At 46.3% G+C, this 24,798-nt stretch overlaps 1 protein-coding gene across 1 annotated transcript in view; it reads right to left on the reverse strand.

Annotated features, from left to right (window-relative positions):
- STK35 (serine/threonine kinase 35) overlaps window positions 1-24,798 on the reverse strand; it is a 47,313-nt gene that overhangs the window by 21,296 nt on the left and 1,219 nt on the right. The window contains exons 2-3 of the mRNA XM_015149399.3: window positions 23,895-24,492; window positions 9,528-10,277 (exon numbers count right to left, since the gene is read on the reverse strand). Of these exons, the coding sequence (XP_015004885.1) occupies window positions 9,565-10,277; window positions 23,895-24,492 (1,311 nt within the window). The 3' untranslated portion in view covers window positions 9,528-9,564. The remainder of the gene's footprint in view (window positions 1-9,527; window positions 10,278-23,894; window positions 24,493-24,798) is intronic.

The following is a 24,798-nucleotide window of genomic DNA, read 5'->3' on the forward strand; positions in this document are numbered from 1 at the left end:
TAGACATCACTTTCTTTAATAAAGAAACAAAATACAGAGTTCTGACCTGTGTACAATGCAGGCTGAGTTATAGCTTTCCCCTGGCACCTCTAACTGAAAGTGAAATTTCTTTAAAGTTGGGAAATTCATTGCAGTGTTTTACGGTATTGATTTATTTTAAACTTGCTTGGCAGTTTTAAGGCCTGCCATGCCTCTGAATCCTAGAAACGCTGGAGGAGATCTCCATTTCCTCTGATTTTGTAATACCACAGCGGACTCACTAGTGGAAATGAAAAGAGGGGCTAGGAGCCCGAACGCAGCTGCCCTAAACAAGACAGAACCTTGGGCACTCTCCCCAGGTCCTGGGTCCACAATATATCTCCAGTTGGGAATTTCACTACCTGAACAGTACCCTTTCCTCCTGTAGCTGAGAACACTGTAATCAAACCAAACCCGAGTATGTACCCTGAGATGTGGCCCCTTCACATCTCACCTGGCTTATAAGGTACCCCTAAACTTACTTTCAAGAACCAGCCTGGAATACCACTTCCTCCACTCTTTCCTGTCTTCCTGTATCTCTACTGAGCCATCTATAACCCACTACAACCAAGTGTCCATATCTTATCTAACTAAGTTCCTAGGAGACCATACTGGGGTCCAAACAATCAATGCCTCTACTGGGCAAGTGCCTACCATATGCCAGAAGGGCTCTTGCCCACCAAATCTGACTTGGCTCTAGACTCTTTCGACACAGGGCTATGGGCAGCCACATCATTCAGAGTAAGCACGAGTGATGGAATCCCTTGCTTAAGTCAGGATTCAATGAGTGAGCTGGAAGATTTGTCAGAAAGAAATAGAGCAACTGCTGCCATTCTGCTGGGTCCTCATCAACCTTAAATCCCTGGCTGGATTCACTCAGAATGGGCTTCTGCCAGGGCACCAGGACCACAGACACGTACAATGCCTTTGGCTTTTATTGGAGCCGTTTCCTCGTAGCTGGTGCCAGACACTGGCTGACTGACAGCATGCCCTCAGTGCCGGGTGCTTTCCCAGCGGCTGGTGGGTGGAGGTGTGCTTTGGATCTCCTACTTTCCAACCTTTTGGCAATTCTGACCTGGTTGCACACCTGGCTCCTGCCTTCTCTGCTGCCAGACCTTGGTTATATGGGCACCTCACACTATCTCAGCCTTGCCTCCTCTGCCAATGTCTGGGGCAGTCATTGTAACACAGGAGGAACCCACGTGCAGGCTGACCTCACCCGAAGGGATGGCTGGTGGCCCTGAAACAGTGTGCCTGTGCTGAAACCAGTGTCAGACTGTGAAGGACGCCCATGGCAGCCCTGGGTGCTTTACTGTGTGGTGCTATTGGAGGGGAAGCCACCATCTGCCTCAGAATAGAAACCCATTAAAAGTGGCTTTAAGAGGCTGCAGAACGCAGAATGGAGTAGCAGAATTTCCAGACAGATACACCTTGTCTCAAATCTTGGCTCTCAAAACCTTAGGAAAGTGATTTTCCCCTTCCTTATCTGCAGAAAAGAGGGCACATAACAGAATAGCTAAGCAGATGATATATGATAATGATACATGTAAAGTGCTTAATTCAGGGCTCGGAATAAAAAGGCAGGGTCTCTGCCCTGCACAAGTCAAGGGGTCCCTCAAAGCAGGTTTTGATAACCAGTAGCTATTACTGTTGGTGGGAGTGTCTTTGTGTCCCTGGGGTAAGAGGAAATGGGAGGTGGAAGCACCCCTGAACATCAGGCAGCTTTGCTCACAGCTGGACGATTACAAGAGCCACTTTGATTTACCCAAAGGGATGCTATCTAGGTTAGGTGGAGCCAAGGATGCCACGGAGGAAGAACATGTGAGCAGCAACTGGGCCTTGACGTCAACAGCCCCGGGCCAGGCCTGTCCCCTCATGGATGCTTTCATGTCCTGCAGAGCTGCAAGGGACAGATTATCCCTGGGGGGCCATTGGCCCCATTACATAACTGACAGCTCAGCTTCCTGCTGTTGATGCGGCAGAAACAATCAAGAGATGGCAACAGCAGGTCACTGGGGAGCTTGTGGGACTTACAAAAAAAAAATAAAATACCAGCCTTCCCCACCTGGGGAGGAAAATGCCTCAGAAAACACCAGCAGAGAGATGAGGCCCCAAGGGACATATCTCTTTGTATACAGGTACCTAGAGCCACCAGGGTCTTCACAGTTGAAGACTGGGCTTCAATTTCCTGAGAGAAAAGAGAACCAAACACTCTGACTCTTCACTCACAACCCCCACCTCTTGTGAAGCTGTTTAGCGCTAGTGAGATGGGGTGTGGCAAAGCTGTGACCCCTACTGTATGGGGTCTCAGGGGTTCAGGGGTTCTGGATCTGCCTGGATCAAAGAATTGATCATCAAGAGACACCACCTCGACCCCACGATCTCTCTGCTCTTAATAAAACCTCCAATCTTACCCACTTCAGGGTACAGCTTAGCATTTCCCATCTCCCATCCTCCCTTTGGGAAATTCAAGGCTCTACCAAAGACTAAGCAGGGATCAGCTTCTGGGGTGCAAAACCAAACCACTGCCTTCGACTCCTTGGCAGTTACACCTTCCCATGAAGGAAGAACCTTCCTTGCTTCTACTTTCCTATGGGCTCCCTGGCTGCTCATCACCATACTCTTGACCTTTTCAGAGTAGGAGAGGAACTATCTCCTCTTGAAGCCTACTAAGTGTTCCATACCACGCATCTCATGATGCTCTGGGCTTGGTGGGCAGGAAATTCCATCTACTTAGATGCTCAGTTATTTGTTGAATTCAATCAGGAAAACATTTTAAATTTAAAGATGATTCAGTGACGCAATACACCAAACCGGTTAAAGCCATGGACTGAGTCCTGGGTTTAAGCCTAGGCTCTGCCCCTTCTTAGCTCTGTGACTTTCAGGAATTTACTTGAAAATAAGCAAAGGAATTATTGGTCATAAAGCACTCAGCCCAGGGATGACCATGAATCACTGCTGTTTTGGTCATCTTTGGCACTGCCGCCCTTCTTCACAGCCTTACCCCTCAGGCTGCCACACTCCTCAGCCAGGCACCAGGTACAGGCAAGGGAGGGCAGTCCTGTAAGGCAGGAGCTAGTTCCTGGCCATCCTGAGAGCTGGGCCAGGAAGTCATAGAGTGGACCTATCCAGTACTGGGGGTCCCAACTTCTCACCTCAAACCATTTTAAAATTTATCCTCCAGAGACTGTTTTGAATACTTTGCTGTTTAAAACAAACCATGTTAATTAAGCATTTGTTTTCCATTTTTTAGTATCATTGCTGATTAACTTGATAGCTATAGTGTAACAACACAGTTTGGGTGTAATTCTAGCACAAAGCAAACAAATTGGTCATTGAATTGGGCTTGTATGGCTTCAACAGGTAAATATGCTCTGCCTGTCAGCTAAGCTGAAAGGGCTTGTGAATTCCTGTCTTAGATTAGGGTTGTACTAGAGGTCTGGGGACACCTGGGGTACAATCTGAGATCTTGCAGAATAGCAAGTGAAATCTGAAGCGTAGGTCAAGGGGCCAACCCAGATAACCCAGTACGTTAGCCGAGAGCCACATCTTTGGACCCCAGGCAAGGGATAAATGTGTCATCTATTACTTCAACAAGAAATTAGGCCTGATTTCCTTCTCTGATGTTAGGCAGCTACCAAGATCTCATATGGAACTAGAAATACTTTCTGTGACCCCTCAGGTCACACCAACATCTGATTTCCTTCAGTAGGCCTTAGTTGCCCACTCCAAAAAGACGTCATTCGAGGGCTTTGGCTTCAAAAGGCCCTAGTAACGGAGGTTTGTATATCAGACAGCAGACTTGGCCATGAATGCAGATTCCCTCATCCCACAACACTCTCCCTGGTAACACGTGGGCGGAGGCACCTGGAACATCAGTTTGGCTGGCTTCCTGCTTGGGGTGCAAGACTGTGGCTAGCTGGTAGGAACCATTAGGAATTATTAAATATCTTTCAAAAGTGACAAATAAGAAAGAGATCAGACCCATCATTGAGTGATCTTTAAAAATAGATATACTTTTCTAGAACAAGTGATTGGACAGGGTGGGCCTTGACTACATCTTTGTTTCAAAAGAAAAGCTATTTCGCAATCCACAAAGTGAGGCTACCAAAGTCCACTGTCTTCAGAGGGAAACGGAAGCCAACACTTCTACCTAGGCCAAAGTGTGGATCTAAACAATGCTACTGTACTACAATTAATTCAGACTGTTTACACAGGGCACTTTCACAACCTATTGTGATCCCCCCAACAACCTCAATAAGATATATAGGATCAACTCCATTTTATAGATAATAAAACTGAGGCCCTCATAAGTGGAATAATTTGCCTAAGGCCACACAGTCAGGAAAACACGTAAATAAGACTCCATCCCTGCACTGTTACTAGACTTCACTTCAGGGGAATCCCAGGTTTCCAACCCAAAATGCATTTCATTTTTGCAAAAAACTAAAACTAGTTAGCCCTGACTTAAATGCGACTCTGAAATCTATAATCCTAAAACACTGATGTGTTTTTTCATCATGGTGGTATAGGGGTCAAGTGTGTTTACTTATGCAACTAGAGTTTTTTGTTGTTTTTTTTGTTTTGTTTTATTTTGTTTTGAGACAGGGTCCCTCTCTGTCACCCAGGCTGGAGTGCAGTGGTGCGATCTTGGCTCACTGCAACCTCTGCCTCCCTGGTTCAAGAGATTCTCATGCCTCAGTCTTCCAAGTACTGGGCCTATGGCATGTGCCACCACACCTGGCTAAGTTTTGTATTTTTACCAGAGACCAGGTTTCACCATGTTTCCCAGGCTGGTCTCAAACTCCTGAGCTCAAACGATCTGTCCCTACTCAGCTTCCCAGAGTGCTGGGATTACAAGGCATGAGCTACCACACCCAGCCTATTTTAATTTTTAATAGTACAAACATCCACAGATATAACCCAAAACAAAAGCTCTTTGGAGTCTGTAAATTCAAAAACGTAAAGAGGCTTTCAGACCAAAAACTTTGAGAACTACTGGTCTATTCCCTCACTGTCTCCAATTCCTCTCCTCTTCCCCTCTCAAATCCACTCGTTACAGGTTTCCCCATTACTCCACCAAAATTGTTCATAAGTACTGATGCTTTCCCATTTACTAAATCCAACGGGCAATTCCTCTCACTCAATCAACTAGCAGATGATGCCACAAGCTGGCTCCCTCCTCCTCTTGATGTCTTTTCCCCTCTCTCTGGCTCCTTCCTTTCTTCCCACCCTCAATGTTGCATCACCTGGACCTCACTCCTCTGACCTCCTCTTGTCTATTACCCACTCCAGTACTGTGGCAAATCTCTAAATTTGTATCTCTTGGCTGGACCCCTCCCTTGAACTCCAGACTCATCCAACTGTCTACTCTACACCTGTATTTGGATTCTAAATAGGCATGCCAAACTTTCAGATAACTAAAACCTAACTTTCTCCTGCCAAACCTATTCTTCCCAATGTCTTTCCCACCTTATTTAATGGCAGCTCAATATTCTTCCAATCACTTAGGCTGACACCTTGAAGTGATGATTAATTCCTTTCTCTCATACCTCACATATGATCCAGCCGGAAATCCTGCCGGCTCTGACTTCAAAAAAAAACCCTAAAATCCAATAATCACTTCTCTGTTCCACTGTTTCAAGCCATCGTCATCTCTCACCTGGATTACTGCAACAGCCTCCCACCTTGTCCCGTTATTTCAAGATGCAAAGTGATCCTTTCAAAAGAGCAGATACCACACAGCTGAAAACATCCCCATGGCCTTCCCTCTTATCCAAAAACACAAGCCAAAATCTCTACAGAGGCTTACGAGGCCTACTACTTGGTTCCTGTTATTTATCTCTTCCTATACACTCCTTGCTCACTCTAGCCAACTTTCAGGACCTTCACAGTGGCCATTACCTCGGTCTGAGATGCTCTTTCCTCAGAAATCCTTGCGACTCACTCCCTCAACTCCTTCCAACATTCGCTCAAAGGTCACTGTCTCTGGGAGACCCACTCTGATATCTTCCATTTAAAAGTACAACCCCACCCTTCCCTGCCACCCAAGCTTCATATCTCCCCTACCCTGCTCTACTCTTCTCACCCTACCCTCTCACCGCACCCAGCACGGAGCACTTTCTTGTACATTACCTATGGGTACTGTCTGTCTTCCCAATAGAATCAATGTTAAGCTCCGCACTGCAAAAATTTGTTTCGTTCACCGTGTCTAAAATGGTACTTGGAAATAGTTTCCAAAGAACATGTTGAACGAATAAATGAAATTAGCTTGTCTATCTACAAAACTTGGCAGGAGAAAGGGAGGTCAGACTCAATGTTCTTCCCGAATCAAGCCTCAGATTCTCTGACCAGTCAGATACAGCTCATCTACACAACCGATCTGAAGCTTCTGGCAACACAGGGTTTGGCTCTGGTCACAGACCTGGGCCCAGACCCACAATTCTAAGTGCCCACCTAAGACAGGGGAGGATAGGCTATGGACAAATTGGCACCACTAGTACTGTAAAGATTAGCTATAAAAGCCACAAAATGAATTAACAAAACAGCCTGGGAACTCACCAGTAACTATATTCCTAATCTTTCCCCCTCTTCTCAAGGTCACCTGTTTCTCCTAGATGAAGCAATCACTCCAATTTAGCCAAAACTCTGCCCTGCAAAACAGCACAAATCTCAAGTGTGGATATCCAAATGGAAGCCCTGATCTCAATTAGTTATGACAACCCCATAATCATAACCTAAATTCAGGTCCCTCTTCCAAGGACAACCTTCCTACGCCAGAGCAAATCTGAATTTTAAGAGGTCTTTCAAAAGCAAAAAGGATGCGATGGAAATGGGAAGTGACAGCACAAAATACACTGAAAACACTGTCTAGCCAACCCTTTCGGTTTCTAATATAGCACTACCCTAAACCTAGCTTTGGGGAGTGCTGTTCTCCTACCCACGGGTGGTAGGACCAATTGGCCCAGCACCTGGAATACATGTTTGTGGAATGAAAGAATTAAACCTAAGTGACTCACTCCAGAAATACATTCACTAAGAACACTGCACACGAAACCAAGCTCAACTTGGTATGAGCCAACCCCACCTAGAAACCAGAGGATAATGAAGGGAAAGGGAGGGAACCCACCCAAGTGATGGAAAGCTCCGTGCCTTATGGCTCCTAAGGCTCCCTGTGACCACTAGGAGATCAGCACTAGCTCCATCACCTCATCAAGACCGGCACAGTGTAGGAGCAGTTTACTTCTAGCTTACCATATTAAGGGAAAAGGGGGTGGGGGATGCTTGAATAAGATATACCCATCCTTAATTTAGTAGGATCTGGGGTAAATTACTTAATCCCTTGCAGGGTTGTAAAGGTGAAACAAAATGGTACATGTGAAACTACCTAGCATATATGCTGGTCAATTTTCTCTTACACATACATTAAACTTCAGTCCAATTGAACTATTCTGCTGTTCCTATAAATACACCTTTGGGTTTTCCAGCTCGATTTCTGTCTACACTGTTCCCTGTCCTCTCTAATTTCCACATCTACATTCCTCATTAACCCAAACTGGTCTAGTCTCTCAAATGTGCCAGGCTCCCTCTGGTTTCAGGTCCTTTGCAGAGGTTGGTCTGTCTGTCTGGGATGCTCCCTCACCCCCAATTCCCTCCTCTTGACTCTGTGCATCAACACCCGAAAGACCAATCTCCCTGAATACCTCTTCTCCTTAAACAGCTATAAAACAATTATGATTGGAAGAATCAGACCTAGTGACTCACTACAGAAATACTTTCATTGAGAATACTACACATGAAACCAAGTTCAACTTGGAGTTTCTCTCCCTAATTAAGATGCAGAATTCATGAAGACGGGGAAAGTCTCTGATTTGGCTTATCATGTCACCCCAGCCTAGCACAGTACAGTCACGGGTCGCTGAACAATGGGCTGCTTAACGATCTCTGAGAAATGAGTCACTAGGCAACTGTTGTGTAATGTCAAGAGTGTACTTACACAAACCTAGATGGTGTAGCCTACTATACACCTAGATGACATGTATGGCCTATCATTCCTGGGCTACAATTCTGTACAGCATGTTACTGTACTGAACACTATAGGCAGTTGCAACACAATGGTAAGTTTTCATGTATCTAAACACAGAAAAGGTAACACACTGCATCATAATATGCACTGTAACATTACAACAGCTGCATCACTAGGTAACAGGAAATTTTCAGTTCCATTATAATCTCATGGGACCACCATATAATATGCCATTCCTTGTTGACCAAAACGTTGTTCACACGGAGCATGACTGTACTTGACAAAGGAAAGCTCACAATAATTTTTTTTTTTTGAGACGGAGTCTCTCTCTGTCGCCTAGGCTGGAGTGCAGTGGCGCAATCTTAGCTCACGGCAAGCTCTGCCTCCTGGGTTCATGCCATTCTCCTGTCTCAGCCTCCTGAGTAGCTTTCTTTTGACTACAGGTGCCTGCCGCCACGCCTGGCTAATTTTTTGTATTTTCAGTAGAGACGGGGTTTCACTGTGTTAGCCAGGATGGTCTCGATCTCCTGACCTCGTGATCCGCCCACCTCAGAATAAATTTTTTAAATAAGCAAAGACTTCTACATAAATATTCACTAATACATTCTTTATAGTATCTAAAATGGAAAAAATCTGTTTTCTAAAGTAGGAGAATGGTTAAATTATGGTACATATAACGGGAATGTCACACCGTCCCTGAAAAGCCATACTTTTAAAGTACGACATGGAGGAATGCTCAGATTAGTAATGAGTAAAAAGAGAAAGACCTCAACCAGCTAGGGCAAGATCTAAACTATGCAGAACTGGATGTGTGAGTAGGTGGGATACAATTAGAGGTAGCGTTTATTCTCTGAAAAACTGTTTACCTCTTATGCACATTTTCTACAGTGAGCATTTATAATGATGAGAAAGAGTGTTTCTTAAAAAAGGGAGATTCAGCTTAAACGCAACCTCCTCTCAGAAGACTTCTCTAGACTTTTCAACTTGTACTCAGATAATTGCACATTTCTCCCATCAAGACATGGGGGGGAATCTTTGATAAGAAGCACTTAGTTTTCTTCAACTTTGTAGTCCCCCCCAACTTCACAGGGCCCATCCTAGGGTCCAGAATGAAGAACCCAGTACAAGAAGCGGGCACACAGGAAAAAAAGGGAGGCTGGGCAAGGTGGCTCACGCCTGTAATCCCAGCACTTTGGGAGGCTGAGACTGGCAGATCGCTTGAGGTCAAAAGTTCGAGACCAGCCTGGTCAACATGGTGAAACTCCTTCTCTATTAAAAATACAAAAATTAGCTGGGCATGATGGCAGATGCCTGTAATCTCAGCTACCCGGGTGGCTGAGGCACGAGATTCACTTGAACTCGGGAGGTAGAGGTTGCAGTGAGCCGAGATCCTGCCACTGCACCCACTGCGCTCCAGTCTGATAGACAGAGTGAGACCCTGTTTCAAAACAAAAACAAAAAAACAACAACAGAAAGCACTCACCTAGTTTAAAATCACCCAAAATGCTTAGCCCTGAATTTTAAGCAGCACATGTGACCTGGTCCATTCTGGTTTCAAGTTCAAAGGCATCAGGCCGGTCCTGTGGGTTAGCAGCTAACATATCTTTCAAGAGCTGCTTGATCCCCTCAGACATGGAAGTCCTGCGTTTTTGGGGGATGTGCAACTCCATCTTTGGGTTTTCTAGCAGCGCCTCACCAACAGGGACGATCTCAGTCCCCTGTTTAATGTAGGTCCCCAGGAGCTCCTTCTTGGTCTCAGAGTCAATAAAAGTGATTCTTTCTATCATTGCCCAGATGATAATGCCCAGGGCAAAGATGTCCGCCTTGGCTGTGTAGTGTCCCTCCCAGACTTCAGGAGCCATGTAGAAGTCCGAGCCGCAGGCTGAGGACAGCCAGTACTTATTCACATTCACATTTTTGTTGTCTTGATTGCCCTCTTTGCCTCGGGGTGCCAGCCCAGCACAGACCTTGCTTAGTCCAAAGTCGGCCACTTTGAGGATGGGGGTGCCAGACCGCTCTGTGATGAGGATGTTGTCTGGCTTCAGGTCCCTGTGCACAATATGGTTTTTGTGCAGGAAGGCAATGGCGCTCGTGAGCTGTAGCATGAAACTTTTGTTGGTGGCTGGGTCCGGCCTCCGGGACAGGACATACTGATTCAGGTCTCCACCTTCACAGAACTCCATGACAAACCAGAGATAGCAGGGCTCCTCAGCATAACCCAGGATCCTTTCTCCTAAATCAAAGAAGACAGGAAGGCGCTTGAGTGAGATGAACATAGTCACACTTCTTTTGAACTAAAGGACGCAGTGTATTCAAGAGTGACATTGGTGACAAACAACTGCTCCAAGGGGACCCGCAAAACTGGCACTGAGTCCCTTTCTACTCACACAGAACAAATCAAGGTATGACATGGGCACCAGGGACTGGTGTCAGGCACCTGGGTTTGGAATGAGGCCCAGGTGGAAACTCAGGTTTTACTGCTGTCTGGCGGACCGCAAAGCCTTTTTGTTTCATTATACTGTCTCCAAACAGGCACTGCCATACCACCCACACCTCCCAAGGCTGCTGGGCAGATGGGACAAGGAAAAGCATGCAAGAAGGCTGTCACGAGTCTGTTGCTTCTAATATCATTGTTACTCCATGCTGAGCAAATGACCTTCCCTCTTTTTTTTCCTGACTTACAGAAGGATTCTTGTTAATGTACCTAGAATGGCACTACCATTTCCTTTATTTCAGAGGCACGCTCCTACAATTTCCTTGGTTTACTTCAGAGGCACACTCCGATCCATCAATATTTTCTGCGAGCCCATCATATGCCTAGCGCAAGTTAGCTACATAACATGCCCTGTCTCTATGAGGCTTAGTTTCAAGGAGATGACAGGTATACACAGCAGCAACCATCAAAAGCTGTACATCTCCATCAGGGTCAACACCTACAAACAGTGAAGTGGGGGCAGGAGCCGCCAGATCTAAAGGTGTCAGAGGGGGCAGGACTGAACTTACCCTGTAAAAAGGCAGGCAGTAGATCAGTGGGGGAGCAGGAAGGTAATTCTAGGCTGAAAGATGGAATGGATGATGGAACACAGGGACAAAAAGACCAGAAAGGTGTAAATAGGAAGACTGGTGGGAACAGCAGAGTCTAAAGTCGATGTATAAGATAAGATTTAAATTGTGTGGGCTTGAAACTCTAGGAAAGCTGGTAACCAACCTCTCCAAGCAAATCTCAATATTCTTTATAAAGCAATTGACAGTCCAGTGAATCTTTATGTGGATGTTGTTTGATGACTACAACTGCTCCCGAAGCTAAGTCTAAGAAGGCAGATGTTTTATCTCACTGATGAGGAGAGGCTGGGCCTGCAAATGTGCTGCCTTGCTCTGGGTGGTCACAAGGTCGTTTGTAACTGAGCCAGGACCTGAAGAGAAACCCTCTCTCTGGCCCCAGTATGGAGCATCCATCCTACCAAAAATGACTGCACCTCCTCAGATAGCTGCTGGCAGAGGGTTCCTTTTACTGGTTATTTACTCTATTATAATGAAAAGCAGTGATCTGGGTGAGACTCTGCTAACCCAAACAGCCCTGAAATTACCAAGGCACACAGTCTACTAAAGCCAGTGGTCTGAGTTCTGGGTTGGACCAAGACGATGTGACGTAAAAAACAAAAGCTTGGGCCCGGCGCGGTGGCTCAAGCCTGTAATCCCAGCACTTTGGGAGGCCGAGACACGTGGATCACGAGGTCAGGAGATCGAGACCATCCTGGCTAACACGGTGAAACCTCGTCTCTACTAAAAAATACAAAAAAAAAACTAGCCGGGCGAGGTGGCGGGCACCTGTAGTCCCAGCTACTCGGGAGGCTGAGGCAGGAGAATGGCGTAAACCCGGGAGGTGGAGCTTGCAGTGAGCTGAGATCCGGCCACTGTACTCCATCCTGGGCGACAGAGTGAGACTCTGTCTCAAAAAAAAAAAAAAAAAAAAAAAAGCAAAAGCTTTAGGTTTTCTATCACAATCGGATAGACCTCACTTCCCTTGTAATTATATAATTTATTTGCTTATATTACTCACAATCAAAGTAACACAGGTAGAACCAGTTTAGGGCAGATGTTTTTTGTTCTTTTCAAATCAGTTATTTCCCCTCTCATAATCCTCTATCTAGGTCATGGGCAGAGGCCCTCTATGTAAAAATACTGCACAATGAAGCATCAATCTGAAGCGCAAGTCAAGCTAGATGCTAACGACCCACAAAAAGGAGAGCAAGAAATGTGTACTAGAGGTAGAACCAGAAAGGAAAAGATTAAAAAGCCATCCAGTTCCCTTTGCAAAGGTCACATCAGAAAACACTGAAACTTCTGGTGGGAGAATAAAGAGGAATGATGATTATTTTATATACAAAGTTAGTAACTATGGCAACCTAAGGAAAAAGAAAACAAGTCTGCAAAACAGACTATAATCTAAGTCCAGGTTATGAGAATCCAGGGAAAGAAAAAACGGTAAAAAAAAAAAAAAAGACCCCAAAGTTTGTGAGTGGTTGGGGGAGATTGGACCCTCGGACTGAGGAGCTGTTCTGAGGAAGGAGCTAGACTCAGGAGATGCTACAGGAGGGGCTGTTTGTTGAGAGGAAAATTCTGGACAGGAAGAAGTATTCTCAGAATCACACTCAGCAACAGTGGGTATGACAGAATGGAAAACTGGAAGCGCAGCTCTTTATCCCAGATACAAAAGTGTTATTATTTTTACGAGTCAAGGTCTCACTCTGTCGCCCAGGCTGGAGAGCAGAGGTGCGACCATAGCTCACAGTAGCCTCCAACTCCTGTGCTCAAGTGGTCCTCCCGCCTTGGCTTCCCAACGTAGTTCCATAAGAAGTACTTTTGAGGCTGGGTGCAGCGGCCTCAATAGTCCCAGCTTCTCAACAGCACCCAGCCTCAAAAGTACCTCTTTGCGCAGGAAGGGCCCGTGGACTTACTTCATGAGAAGCAAGGAAAATACAGTGAGACTGAGGTGTGATGAAAAGATGGCTAGAACCCTGGGCAAGTCCCTGAACCTCTCCGAGCCTCAGTCTTTTTGGTACTTCAGTCTTCACATCCATCAAATGAGATAATGAAAGTATACCACATGAGTACTATGAATTAAGTCAGATATGAACTTGGGGAAATGAACCACTGACCATCACCAACATCATCATTTCCACCCAACCCCAACCAAATCCTTGGAAGTCACCGATTTCAATAATCCCAGTGCTGTAGGCCATACAAGTAAGTTTTTACATGTTAGGCAAAAGATGAAATTTAGATCATCGAATAAAAGTGGATTATTCCATCTAAGACATCACACTTCTTAGGCTGTAACAGCTGAAACCCATGTTCTAGGTAGACCAGGCTACTCCTATTTGAAGTGATCCCTCTCCCTAGGCCTGCTGCCCCCACAATCTCTGCAGGTACAATTGAAATGTGCACCTTAAGGCTAGCTGCAATGCCAATCTATCTTACGCTCACCTGATTTCCCAGTAACTTCCCTCTTCTGACCGGCCAAGGCCCTAGTTTCATATTTTTATTTTAGTTTTTGTTAAATTATACCAGATATCCTGGTTAGCAATCTATGGCTTAACTCTTCTACTTAACCCTGAGAAATGCTGGCACATTCTGCAGATGTTTTGAGGTTGGGGGACTAGATTTCTTACTCAGTCTTCCGGCCTCCCCAGGGAGACCTACAGTCATTTCCAAGGTGCCTGTGCATTGAGGAAGGGAAAGTAACGAAACTTAGTGGATTACTGAACACTAGTTCCAAAAAGACACCAATTCCCAAAGAACCAAAGTGTCACTGCGGTCCACCAGTCAGAACAGGACTGATGGAGGGCAGGTGATCCATGGAGTTTTAGCTCAGGCCCAACTCACAGTGGGCCCCCGACCCCAACCACAACTGTGGGTATTTCCCCAGTTTCAGGATATATAATTGCAATAGACATATGCAGCAACCACTAAAATCTCCACATGAAATTCAGTTTTTTGAGCTGAGAGGAACAAACAAAATTTACTTAAGTTTTATAATTCCCTTGTCTGGTATAATCTGACAGTTGTATAAGATGAGTAAGAGCTACAAATTTAGCTTACTTCCCTGAGAGGGAGAAAACAGGCAGGTTATTTGGCCATAGTAAGGATTTGAGGTAAATTAGCCTGTGAAAGCCTACTGGGTTCCAGGTACTATTTTAAAAGTTTATTATGAGAGCTGTCTCATCTTACCAGGCTCCGTTTTACAGGTGGGGCAACTAAGGCTGAGAAAGGCTTCAGAGTCTGCCCAAGGGCCCTGCCATGAGTAACTGGGGGAGGATAGGAGACAGCCCCCACAGCAAGTTCTCCCCCCAGACCATGCTGCCTCCCAGCTCACAGAGGGCTAAAAAGTGTACTTCCGAGAGCCAGGCCTGCCTTTGGGGACAGTTTTCCTACCTTTCCCTCAAGTCTGACAGTCAGGCGACCATAATATAAATTAGGTATTTCAAAACATATCCTATGCCAGTTCACAGGGAGAGAAGATGCTTAAACCCAAGAAAAAAACCAAGCAGGTGTCTCGCATCGCATTTGTCATGGAAATTGATCAGTAGTGCTGAAGCTCCCAATAAAACATGGCTTGCTTCGCTGAAAAACGTGAGGCCAGCAGGCTTAGCATAAGGACAAGCCAGTAGGAGCTTTGGAAAGACAGGCACTTCCTGGAAAGAAATACAAAATGCTCTGGATTTTACAAGCCTATCCTTAAGGCTCCTCCAGAAGTTAGATTTCCAGGTTTTAGTCAACGCCACTTAAACAATTTCTGAGCACACACTGCTCTTGAGACACAGCGCTGCGGTGAGATGAGGGGCACCCCTGCCCTTACATAGGCTTCTGGTCATTAGAAGCAGAATGACTACAGCTGTAAGAACTAGGAAGCGGGCCCAGATCTGCCAGGAGTCGGGAGAGAAGCTGGGATGAGAGGAAGGCAAGCTGAGAATAACTGCGAGAGTCCCTGCAGCTGTGTCTCCTAGGATGAGGGGAGTGGGCACAGGAGCACGAGGGTGTGCTCCAGGGACACAAGCAGTCTGGGTAATCACAGAAGAGTTCCAGTGAATGTGCCGCAACGAGCCTGGAGCGCTTCTAAGGCGGATTTAGACTCCAAGAAATGGGAAGTGACTGAAAGTTCTTAATATATTTTATTTATTTACTTATTTTGAAACGGTCTAGCTCTGTTGCCCAGGCCGGAGTGCAGCCAATCACAGCTCACTGCTGCCTCTATATTCTGGGCTCAAGGGGGCCTCCCACCTCAGCCTCTTGAGTAGCAGGGACTACAGGCATGCGCCACCATGCCTGGCTATATTTTTCTATTTTTTGTAGAGACAGGGTCTTCTTATGTTTCCCAGGCTGGTCTTCAACTCCTGGGCTCAGGCAGTCCTTCCACCTCAGCCTCCTTAAGTACTGGGATTATAGGCATGAGCCACCACGCCTGGCCACTGACGTATTTTAGAGATATGTTGCTTACAGAATCTACAAGTCACCAATTTCAAGACATACCATTTAAGTAAGCCATATAGGCTACTGACAACGCTATGGACACACCATTGACTAAGTCAACCTCTGATTTCAGAGACGTTCAATTGTGAAAAAGCATATATTCGACAATGAAACAAGTTTCTTAAGGAGGCATGAGGGGTTGGCGATGGGAGACAGACTAGTGGCTGACTGACTTACCAAGAGGCTCTGAAACCCGGTAAAGTGAGGGCTGGCAAGGGAGGAGGTGTGAAGAGGACGTGAAAGGTCTTAGAAGTTTAGGATAAATAAAATTTAATAACTTGTCACGTAAGACAGAAAGGAAGAATTCAGAGTATCTATTCAGATAGTAATTACATTTCCTCTCATAGGTGAGGAAACTCAGGAGCAGATTAAGTAACTTGCCTCGTTGAGGGCAGGACCTTGAGTTTCATAGCCTAGATTCTCAGCAGAAGCACTGCAACTGCCTCAGTGCCAGCAGCAAAATCGCACACCTGGATGTGTTAGTTCCCACAGTGGACTCTGACGCATGTCCCCAAGAGTTTAATGTTCATCCAGTCCCTCGTGATGGTCCAACCATACAACATGCAGATTTGTCTTTCAGCAGAGGACTAATCAGGACTTTGACTTACGCACACTAGGATGACAGCAATTCAGCAGTACATATAGGAAGCCTTAAAAATGCTCAATCCATTTGAAAGAAAAATCCCACTTGAGGAATGTATTCCAAAAGTGTCAAAAAGACACAAACAAGCCTTCCCACCCAACAAAAAAAACACACACCAAACACTAGAAACACTCAGAACTGGTATGCCATACAGAGTAAGTCAAAGTGGAGGATTGGAAAACAACTGTCCAAGAATGAGAATGAGTAACAGTTAACTATGGTAATACCAATTGGCTGAAAGTTTTAAAGTATCATTATACTTCAAGAAAAGTTTACTTAAAAAGTCAAAAGAGAAAGTCACATAGCATGTAATAAGCAAGTTTTAATGTGAAGGGGGGAAAAAGGCAGAATATTAAAATTATAAAGTTATGTCTAAGAAAAAGGATTAGAGGGAACCCCGAAAAATGAAGTTTGAATAAATTATGACCATAGCCATCCCTGTTTAATTAGGAGTTAAAGAGCTGGCTCAGGTGAAGATCTGTCCTGAGAAGCTAAAGACACAGACCCATCCTGGCATGTCTTCCCAAAGAAATATGAGCATGTGGACCAAGAATTGGTCCCATTCTCAATGATTTTGGGCTGTTATGTCATTATAAAGAGGCTGGGTACCATAGCAACACCACAGGGTGTGTCCAAAGTACTTCCTAAGATTAATAGACTTGTTATGCTGGCTGCCAGGGCAAAACAGTGTCCAGAAGAGGACAACAGTAAACCCACCGGCCGGACAGGGGCTGTAAAACCAGCCAAGCCTGGGGTCAACATTCCCTCTACTACTTGCCCCCCGACCCCCCAATTACATAGCTATATGATCCTGGGCAAACTTCTTAGGACACTAAGAATCTGTTTAGTTTTTTATAAATTGAGAAGAAACACCTACATCACTGGACTGCTCTAAGGCTTAACTGTGACATACAAAGCACGCTGAATGGTGCCTGGACACCAGAGCAGACTGCTACTGGGTGTGAATTATGCTAATGTCTCTGGACACCACTGGCAGCTGTCCAATAGTTATAAGGCAGCCTGTCAAGAACATGGACACTGGAAAGAGCATCTGGATGTAAACCTAGGCCCTGACCTTTCTCTAGTGTTGTGCTGGACAAGCAACTTGACCTTGATGGATATTGATTTTCTTGTCTGTAAGAACAAGTTATAAAAACAACTTTACAGTGGCAATAATCAAATGAGAAAAGGAATACGAAAATACTATGAAATGCTAGCTATTACTACTTGGAACATCACAGGGGTTTGTTAAAATGTAGAATCCACCAGCCAGGCAGAGAGTTGGGGCACCCCTAATCCAGGGCAGTCCGGGCTCAAGTATCTCTCTCCATATGCATGGGCCTTTCCACACACCTAAGCCTCAGCTCTTGCCAGGGTTGTTTCTGATTTACCCTTTTACAACCCATCCTTCCTTTCCCCAGATTTAGTCCACATCCCTGGCAGCTGATTCCCCCAGAGCACCTCTTATAGGCTGCAGTGAAGTAACATCTGCTGTACTGTAACCATCTCTTCTGTTAGACTGGGCACTCACGGTGGAATGAAATCAAGTCTCTGGGTTCCCCATGGTATACCACACGCATACCTAGGTGGTCGATAAGAGGGTGAAATAAATCAAGATAAAAGTCATGAGCTGGAGAGGTGTAAAAAGAGAAAGAACATAGAAACTAGTAGTAGGGTATGCAGAATACACAAGTTAAAGACAACTAGGTCAGGATCCAGAATTTAGAAGTCACTAAGGAGGGTTCCTAGCCCTAAAGATATCAGCAAAGGCCATATTTGAGGTGAAAATGAACAGACTACTTCAAGTTCTACTTAGGAAGCATTCCTCGAGAGTTTACACTATGAAAGACCTTACCCAATGCAACCCCAATTAACCAAAGCTGTTAATTAAGGAAGGGCTGCTTCTATCTCCTGAGGCTGGTACCTAAAATCCAATGCACATAAAAAGCAGTCGGTCACGAGCAAGAAGTCTGTGTGGTTGCCCCAAGTCATTCAAGAGTAAAGCAGAGAGCAGGTGGGGTCCCTGGCAGCTGAGACACATAGAATGAACCAACAGAAATCAGCAGTGCCACAAGCACTGATCAATATACAACTAAAAACAAAGAGGAGCCATTAGTTTCTTTTTTTTTTTTTCTGTCGCCCAGGCTGGAGTGCACTGATGCGAACTCAGCTCACTGCAACCTCTGCCTCCTGGGTTCGAGGGATTCTCCTGCTTCAGCCTCCCGAGTAGCTGGGACTACAGGGGCCCGCCACCACGCCCGGCTAATTTTTTGTATTTTTAGTAGAGAGAGGGTTTCACCACTTTGGCCAGGCTGGTCTCGACCTCCTGACCTAAGGTGATCCGCCCATCTTGGCCTCCCAAAGTGTTGGGATCATAGGCGTGAGCCACCGCACCCGGCCTGAGCCATTAGTTTCTGAGTAAAATATGATTATGTCCATTTTACAACCAAGAAAAACAGAAGAACCTAGAACTTAAGCTACCTGTCCCAGCAATACCCCACAGCGGTTAAGAAAGCATTCTCAAGTTTGAATGTCTGGGCTTGAATCCTGACTTGGTTACTTGCTTAGCTGTTTTACATTGGGCAATTTCATTAACCTTGGTACCTCACTTGCCTCACCTGTAAAATGAAGATAATCACGGTATTGACTTCACCTGATACATAGCAACCTGCAAGTTTCAACTCTTATTTACAGGGTGAAATTGGGACTAAAACCTTCTGACTGAGTCTAGCATTCTATTGTATTGCGTTAACTTACATTTCCCCAATGCCAGCCAGCTCTCTGCCTCTTGACCTGGAGGCTCTCTAAACTCCAAGACCCAAGTCACAGAAGAGGTTTCAGAGTTGCTTTCTAAGGGCCGGGGAGGGAATGGCCTTGCTCTGCTCCGAAGGTTCCCTAGGCGCTCGACAAGTTGGGGAAGTTTGCGGGCTGAAAACCTATCTACTGCTAAGACCCTGGTCTCTCCTATACTATTACAGTTCCTCCCCCAGTTACTTCCTTCCCCTGCTTCCCCCAATGCCCCTAACTAAACTGCCAGACAACTGTACTGTTTTCTAGGATGCTACCACTTGTGACCCTGCATTATGTTCATGTGGGCGTGAGTCCTCTACATGCCTCATGGAGAAGAACTCTGCAGAGCTTCTTATAGTAGCCTAGCTCAAAGCCACTGGGTGTGCAGGCAACGTTACTTTCTAAGGCCTGGGTTCCCAGCCACCTAAAGGCATTAACATCAAACAATTGGTAAAGAACAATTAGCGTCTTATCAAGTTGAGTATAAGCTAGGCTCCCGGCTCTACCAAACTTCTAACTATTCTGTTGTATGAGTCTTGAGAGTTTGTCCTGGATTTGTGTGTGTGTGTCCTCACTTGCTATTTGTCAGAAGAATCAGTGTGTGCCTTAGACAAAGCAACAGAATTTCTGACTGACAATGACTCAGGCTTGCCTGCTGTCTAAGTGGCAGTAATCTTGAACTTTGTTTTAGGCACATTCAGGACAGGCATTCTAGCAATGGAAAACAAGGGGATAAAAGCAAACTGTTGATGCCTTCACTCCTCTCTTTATGTGAGAAGTATTTCAAAGTTAAAAACATGGGCACCAACCCTTCAACCAAATAATTTACAGGATTGTAAATGTGCTTTTAAAAAGCCTGGGAGGCTGCTTTGAGTGCTATCACTAACTCATTGCGGATAAAGTTTTGTCCCTTTTCTGGGCTTCAGTTTCCTTCCTTGTGAAACAGGCAGCCAGGTCACACATTTACGACCTCTTTCTAGTCCTCCAAAGCTTCTGCTGTCTTAACGCTTCTGGGCAGGACATGTTTGGTCTGTGTACAGAATGGAAGGAGACAATGCATTTAAGTCTCTCAAACAACATGGGGTAAGACCAAGAACAGCATTTCAGGACATTTCTCTTTTTCATACTGGATTATTTTATTAGCCAAATAGTGAAACGGACTCACTTTGTCTCTTCACCTATCCACAGTCCTAGGCACCCTACTTTCAAGCCCACCTTCTCCCTAACTCCTGATTCTCTTTCCTCTTAATTCTTGTACAAAGCCCTAGGCTCATGAGTTGACTGGTCATTTCCTCCAGTGATCTTGAATAGCATTTAAGTCTTCCTCCAGCTCTCAAACTTTTCAAATGTAAGTTCCTTTGGGGCAAGGGGTGGTGTGTTTTGCTTTGCTTTTTTTTCTTTCCCTTCTAATACCACAGCAGGGACTCGGCATTAGGTTTAGTTGAGACTTCAAGACAAATTCACACTTTTTGGCCTGTTTCAAAATCATTCTGAGTTTTAGGAGCCAGGGTCAAGGGTGACTGCAAAGGACTTTTCTATTTAATGAGAGAGCTGAACCAGGTTATCTCTAGGACTCCTTCCAGCTCTAACATTACTGGGTGGTATTTGCATGTGTAAACCCAGGGTCCCAGGACAGATCAAGACCCCTAAATTTTGGAATCCAGAATAAAGAAAGTTTAACTTCCAGTAATTTTGGTCTCTGTCCTCTATTTTAAGAAACAAAAATGATTACCTATTTACTACTTGAAAAATCAACACATTGCAAGTACACTTGAATGTCATTTTCATAAGCAGAAACAACACACATTTTCTTCACTGCTCTGTCTCTGAGCCCTGAACACCGCAGAGGTTCAAATATTTTCAATACAATAATCAACTGAAAGGGACGGATCCAATCTAGTATGTGGCCTAAAGCAAAAGATTTCATTCTTCTAGGTCTCAGTTTTAGTTCGCAAAGGGAGGAGGAAAACACCAGTGTTTCTGTCAACTTGGTGTTCCTGACAACACAGAAAATAAGGTGTGTTCTATGGTGAAACAAGTTTGGGAAACTTGAGCAAGAACAATGTGAATCTTGAAGTGGGTGAGGGTAGAAGAGTACAGAACATGGTGTGAGCTTATATGAGGCAGTGAATTCCTCCCTATGTGGAGCACTTGCTGACATTAACAGTTTGCACAGTGACCCTATGTACCTAATGTCATAGGTACATACTCACTATCTTACAATAAAGGAATGCTCCTCACAGGGTTCAAACAATTTGCTCCATGTTTTGTGTAGTCAGTCCTGGGATGAGCCAGGAGGTCTAACCCCAAATCCATGGTACTAACCACTATGCTATGCTGCCATGGGTCACTTTGGAATTTTGACAAATTCTTTGGGTGAGGAAAGTCTACATAGTATTTATATGTTGACAGAGTAGGCAAGAGCTTCAAGCTGAGGTTGAAGGTTCGAGACTGGCATCAATGAACTGAAGACACAGGAATAAACATTTGGCAAAGTGAAGTCCAACATCCCAAGGCAATCTTGTAGTAGGAAGTCCAGACCATTCATTGGCAGTAGAGGAGAAGACTGGGAAAAGTCTGAGAATAGAAGGACTTCAAAATAAGTGATGCGCTCCTAGAATATGGGTAAGATAAAAGAATATCCTAGGGAGCCTTTTTTTTTTTTTTTTTTGAGACAGAGTCTCGCTCTGTCGCCCAGGCTGGAGTGCAGTGGCGCGATATCGGCTCACTGCAAGCTCTGCCTCCCGCGTTCATGCCGTTCTCCTGCCTCAGCCTCCCGAGTAGCTGGGACTACAGGTGCCCACTACCACGCCTGGCTAATTTTTTGTATTTTTAGTAGAGATGGGGTTTCACCGTGTTAGCCAGGATGGTCTCCATCTCCTGATCCGCCTGTCTTGGCCTCCCAAAGTGCTGGGATTACAGGCCGTGAGCCACCGCGCCCGGCCTTTTTTTTTTTTTTTTTTTTTTTTTTTTTTTTAACAGGGTCTTGCTCTGTCGCCCAGGTTATAGTGCAGGATCATAGCTCACTGTAGCCTCAACCTCGCAGGCTCAAGCGATCCTCCTGCCTCTGCCTCTCGAGCAGCTGGGACTATAAGACTGTGCCATCACGTCCGGCTATTTTTTTTCTATTTTTTGTGGAGACCAGGGTCTCATTTTGGTGCCCAAGCTGTTCTCAAACTCCTGGGCTCAAGCCATCCTCCCGCCTCAGCCTCCCAAAGTGCTGGGATGACAGTTGTGAGCCATCGTGCCCTGCTGGAAGTCTTTTCAAAACAAAAACACTCACCCTGGGGAGAGGGTGGGCTTCTCAGAATGGATGGGGCAGGGACGGACTTTATAAAGTTACACATCTATTTGAAGGACTCCAGGTGATACTTATTCACGTTTCCAACTCCACTGTCAAACAATTGACTTGTAATGGGACAAAGCGTTCTCTTAGGAAAGAGACTTCCTACTACAAGACCGCCTTGGGATGTGGCACTTCACTTTGCCAAATGTTTATTCCTGTGTCCTCAGTTCATTGATGCCAGTCTCGAACCTTCAATCTCAGCTTGAAGTTCTTACCTACTCTCTCAATCTGTAAGCTGTGCAAAAGCTCCAAACAAGGTTTTAGGAAACCACCTTCTCCAAACTCACCCCAAATCCTACCCATTATTAAAAGTTCATCCTCAGGGTATGGAGAACAGCATTACGCCTTTGAAAGGATCCAGGCCTTGAATCAAGACAGATCTGGGCTCCCGTCACTTAAACTCTGAGAAATACAAGGAAACAAGGAGTCCAGTCTAACTTCTCTTTCAAGTGGATTAACCCTGATCAAGTTATTTGTTCACTTCTAAGTCTTAGTTTCTCTATTTATAGAAAGAGGATAGAACCTACTTTTGAAGTTATTACCTAAAAATTACTTCAGCACTAAGACCACAGCTGGGACTCGGATTAGTAAACTTTCTTCCCCTGGATCCTCCTGCCTCAGAAAGTCTCCTCAAACTTTCTACTGCCCCTCTCCTCCTCTCCGAGCAGACACTTAGCTACTGGTGGTATGAAAGGCTTGCAGGTACTGGGTAGTTAGGATGAACACATTCCCTAACTGCAGTTAAAACCCGGAAACTAAGATAATTAGTTCTTCCAGGACTGCAAGACCTCTTGCCTCAATGAACCCCATTTTCCTTTTAAGTAAAACCATTTGCCAGCCAGCCTCTGAGGTTAAAAAGATTAAGAACGTAAAACGGAGGAAAAAGATGTTGGATGCTTTGTTATGTGACAGCTCTCAAGGCCACCTGTGAGGGCTGTCAGCCTGCATGCCTCAGAGGACCAAGCCAGAAAACCGTCAGTTTGCTTGGCTGCCTGGGATGAAGGGCTGGGGGCCTCAGAAAAAAAGGCAGACGAGGAAGCCACAAGAGTTTGGGGGTTGGAGCTGGAGGGTGTCGGGAAACTTGGGAAAGCAAGACTGGGAGAGGGTGTGGGTGGGTCCAGTGAAGTTTTTTCTTTTTGTTTGTTTTGGGAGGGAAACAGAGAGGTCCTAGGGGGTGAGGGGACTCTGCAGCTTTGCTACTAACTGAACCCAACCCCTCCTCCACTCCTCGACGGATCTTAAATAGAAGACGTTTAATAACCATAGCTCACAAATGTTGAGCAGTTATTAAGTTAATGGTTAGCACTTAAACGAGCTCTTGTTATGGAAATACCAGCCAACTTTAGGCTCCGGGGCTGATCCTGGGACCGCAGAAGAGAGAGGGCCGAAAGCCTGGAACCAGGAAAGGAGGGTGTGTCTGGGCACAGAGTGACAGGGACCAGGTCTGAGGCCTAGAAGAGCCGGGAACAGTGTGGGTCAAGCCGTCCGGAGAGCAGGGGGTCCAGGCCCTGCGTGGGTGGAAAGGCCCGCGGTGCTCCTACCTTTCAGTGAGGTCTCCACCAGGCGCAGGTAAAGCTGCGAGCTCTTGTTGCCGTGACTCATGCGCTGGGCTAGCCCGTTGCGCTGCAGGACGCACTCCTCAAACTGCACGACGTTCTGGTGGCGCCGCTTGAGGCTGGTGAGGGCCCAGAATTCAGCCAGCGCCAGCTCCACGTTCTCAGGGGCGTCGCAGCGGATCTTCTTGACCGCCACCCGGGCCCCGCTGCGCCCGGCCACTGCCTCATAAACCACGCCGTAGCTGCCGCGCCCGATCTCCGCCAACAGGCTGTAGCGCGGCCGCGCGGACCCGCCACCGCCCTCCGGCCGTCGCCGCGCCAGGTAGGCCTCGCCCGGGGCCTCGGCCGCCACCGGATCCATGGCCTGGGCCGCCGCCGCCGGCCTCAGCTTCGTGCTGGGCGCCCGCGGCACTGGGCTTCGCCTTTTCCGCTCCGGGCTTTGTGTACCTCTGCGGGCGCCGTCCTTCCCCGTTTCCATGGCTGCGGGCGGCGGGGGGAGCAGCAACGGCGCTGCCCGGGCCCCCCCTGCCTCATCCCTCCGTCCGGCCCTGGGACGCGGAGGAGCGGGACCTTGGATTGTGACCTGCGGGCGAAAGAATCGGTTAAACGACCAGGCCGAGGCGGGGAGGCCAGGAGTGTAGGCCGCGGGGCGTCCCACCTCCTCCTCCCCCGGCCGCCGCGGCCCCTTTAAGACGGAAGCCACCACCGCTGATTGAACGGGGGAGGGGAGGGGAAAGCGGGAAAGACGGAACCACTGGGCAGCGGATCAGAGGGGGAACCGGAAAGAAAAGCAAAAACTCTCCGCTCTCTCTGTTAGCTTGTCATGTAGCGATAGGAAAAAGAAGAGCCAGCAAGCTTCACGCCTTCTGAAAACCGCCTTAGGACGCGA

Source organism: Macaca mulatta, chromosome 10 (assembly GCF_049350105.2).
Source record: "Macaca mulatta isolate MMU2019108-1 chromosome 10, T2T-MMU8v2.0, whole genome shotgun sequence".
NCBI classification, from domain to species: domain Eukaryota; kingdom Metazoa; phylum Chordata; class Mammalia; order Primates; family Cercopithecidae; genus Macaca; species Macaca mulatta.